General features: G+C 39.0%; 1 protein-coding gene across 1 annotated transcript in view; it reads left to right on the top strand.

The window, feature by feature from the left end:
• Positions 1-556: 556 nt before the first annotated feature.
• The window catches only part of fzd6 (frizzled class receptor 6), a 34,460-nt gene continuing 32,251 nt past the window's right edge, over positions 557-2,765 (top strand). Inside the window, exons 1-2 of the mRNA XM_084336997.1 lie at positions 557-693; positions 2,514-2,765. The exon at positions 2,514-2,765 is cut by the window's right edge and continues 101 nt beyond it. Coding sequence (XP_084193123.1) covers positions 2,681-2,765 — 85 coding nt within the window. The 5' untranslated portion in view covers positions 557-693; positions 2,514-2,680. The remainder of the gene's footprint in view (positions 694-2,513) is intronic.

Genomic DNA, 2,765 nt, shown 5'->3' with positions numbered 1-2,765 from the left:
TATCATCCTTGCCGTTATTACAATTTCCAGGATATCATTTAATATTGTGTTTCCTCTATAAATAAAATATGATTTTACAAACATGGTATATATATGCATAGATATGCTATGTGTGCAATTTGTGGATTACGTCATATGTTTTTTATTTATTTATGAATCTGAGCTCTGTGATTTAAGTCTGCCATCTAGTGGCACCAAAGACCAAAGACAACCTTCTCTTCTTCTGCACTCCAAGAGTGCAGACAGACAGCCTTCATGGACAGACAGCACCGCCTATCGTCACGACGGTGAATCACTTGGAGACTTTATCCAGGGTCCACTGATTTATCAAAAGTGACCCAGTAAAACGTGCTTTATTTATTATTATTGTTGTTATTATTTTTCGATAATAAAAAGGAGCCTCTTGGGATATTATATCACTGTTTAGGGGAACTTTAAGAACTACACACTGGCTGGCCTGGGACCAGTTCTCCCCTCTCAAGTTGTAATTAAGGGCTGTTGTGGAGCGTTTCGTCGCAACTGATCCAGAGTCAGTCCATAGTTTTAATAAGAGTAGTGCCGAGGGAAGGTGGAGGGAGGACTCTGCGGGAGAGAGTAGTATCACAGGAAAACATTTGTAGGCTACAAATCCCCCCCAAAGGATCGCTCCCAAAACAACAATGTCTGTGTCATAGGACGTGGTGGAATCAGCGGGTGAGTTTTATTATAGTCTTCTTTCTGTGGCACTTGTAACTTGTATTGTAGTGGATCTGATCCCAGACCAGGCCCGTCCGGAGCGCCGCGGCGGCACGGGGCTTTACTGCTCCTCTCACCCCGACCCGGGTGTCCCAACACGCGGGGGGATACGTGCTCTTCTGGGGGTCAACAACAATCAATATGAAATAGTTTATTACAATGTTTAAATGCTACGTTTGTAGGCGAGCTATACTGTTCAACTTCAGTTAGTAGGCAGGGCCGATTATCATGCAGCTTTTTTAATTTGCGAGTTTGTTTCATAGTTATAAACTTGTGACAAACAAACATGGTTGATACTATTTGCTTTTTGACGTCATATGTTATTATCGATACGTTTACGATAACGGCCTTGTATTATTTAGTGCATACTGTAAGGACGTTTTAGAATAGATGGCTTGAAGAAGTCACGTTTGCTTTACCTACTATGTTATTATTACCACAGTAAACTTGAGCTTTTCCTTTGAACCGTGCGTTTTGCTTTGAACTGTGTGTCTGCTGGTCTGTGAGAGTGTTATGCCTGTATCAACAAGCCGACACTCCCGTTCATTATCCACCCATGTTGTTGCATTCACTTGATCTGTGATTCACGTCAGGGCCGTTTCTTAAAAGCAGCAAGCCACACCGGAAAACATTTTTATTTAGAATATCTTCATCATTGATATTGTAAACTATGGATTACTCAGTCGCACCAACCAGTTGAGCTAAATATTATGGAACAGCAAGCCGTACCCTGTGCACTGATATAGTATCATCCATTCCATACAGTATAAAACATCCATACAGTATATAACGTTCATAACATAACATCCATACAGTATAACATACATACAGTATCAGTATAACACATCCATAATATAACATCAATAACGTTTATAACACAACATCCATACAATATATAGCGTTCATAACATAACATCCATACAGTATATAATATCCATACTATAATATTATCCATTATATAACATCCGATAATATAACATCCATATACAGTATATAACATCCATAATATAATACAACATACATAAACAGTATATATACCATCCATATATAATACAACATTCATAATATAATGTTATTGTTTTGAATGGAGAAATATGTAACACTAAAGATGGCAGCAACAACAAAACTACTTTCTACAAAACAAACATCAGAGACAATAATTAAATGTGATGTGATTTTATATTGAGTAACATTATCATTTACTGTAATGCATGTTGAGGCAAAATGCGAGCTTTGCAGATGTTTGTTGTGGAGTGAATGGTTGCCATGGTAACTAGGTACTCTGTGGCAGAAAGTTGGTCCACAAGGGAAAATATTCCCCTTTTGACCAAATCAACCATTCTGTGTTGTCAGTAATTTACCAGCAACTTCGAATATGAAAGAAAAACCATGATATCTATGAACTAGATACTAGATACTGTATATATTAACATACATAACATAACTTACCTATGGTATATAAGATAAGATATTCCTTTATTATTGATCCCTTGGGGAAATGCGGGCGTCATAGCAGTATGGGGGAGGGTTGGTATACAGGTATGGGCAGGGCAATAGAGGAAAGACATAAATATAGGCAATAGAATTAAATCTGAATAGAAAAATATGAGAAAAATAAACGTTAATAATATATGTTACAATACATTTCTTTTGGAATCTGAATATATACTATGAGTAAAAGTAAACAGTATAATGCAGGTGAGGGTCTGTGCCCTAACTGGCATGATATACGTCATTATGTTACGATAATGTACTCATCAAACTGTTCTCGTTTTCAGGGTAGTGGGAGGCGGCCTCCACAGAGATGACCCCACGCCAAGCGGAGTGTGGATGAGAGTCTGAGCCTAACGTTTAGGCCAACACATCCGCAAACCGTGCCAAGAAGAAAAGCTTGTATCAAAGAGCACATTCACTGCTACCCACGCCGGCTATCAGATTCACCACCATGCTGATGCCAGGGCCGCTGTGGGTGTGCTTGGCACTGCTTGGGCTGAGTGGCTGCCATTCCCATAGTCTGTTCACCTGTGAGC

The sequence above is a fragment of the Notolepis coatsorum genome (genome assembly GCF_963971535.1).
Source record: "Notolepis coatsorum genome assembly, chromosome: 19".
Lineage (NCBI taxonomy): Eukaryota > Metazoa > Chordata > Actinopteri > Aulopiformes > Paralepididae > Notolepis > Notolepis coatsorum.
The sequence above is the reverse complement of the archived record's forward strand: the minus strand, read 5'-3'. Positions and strand labels throughout refer to the sequence as shown.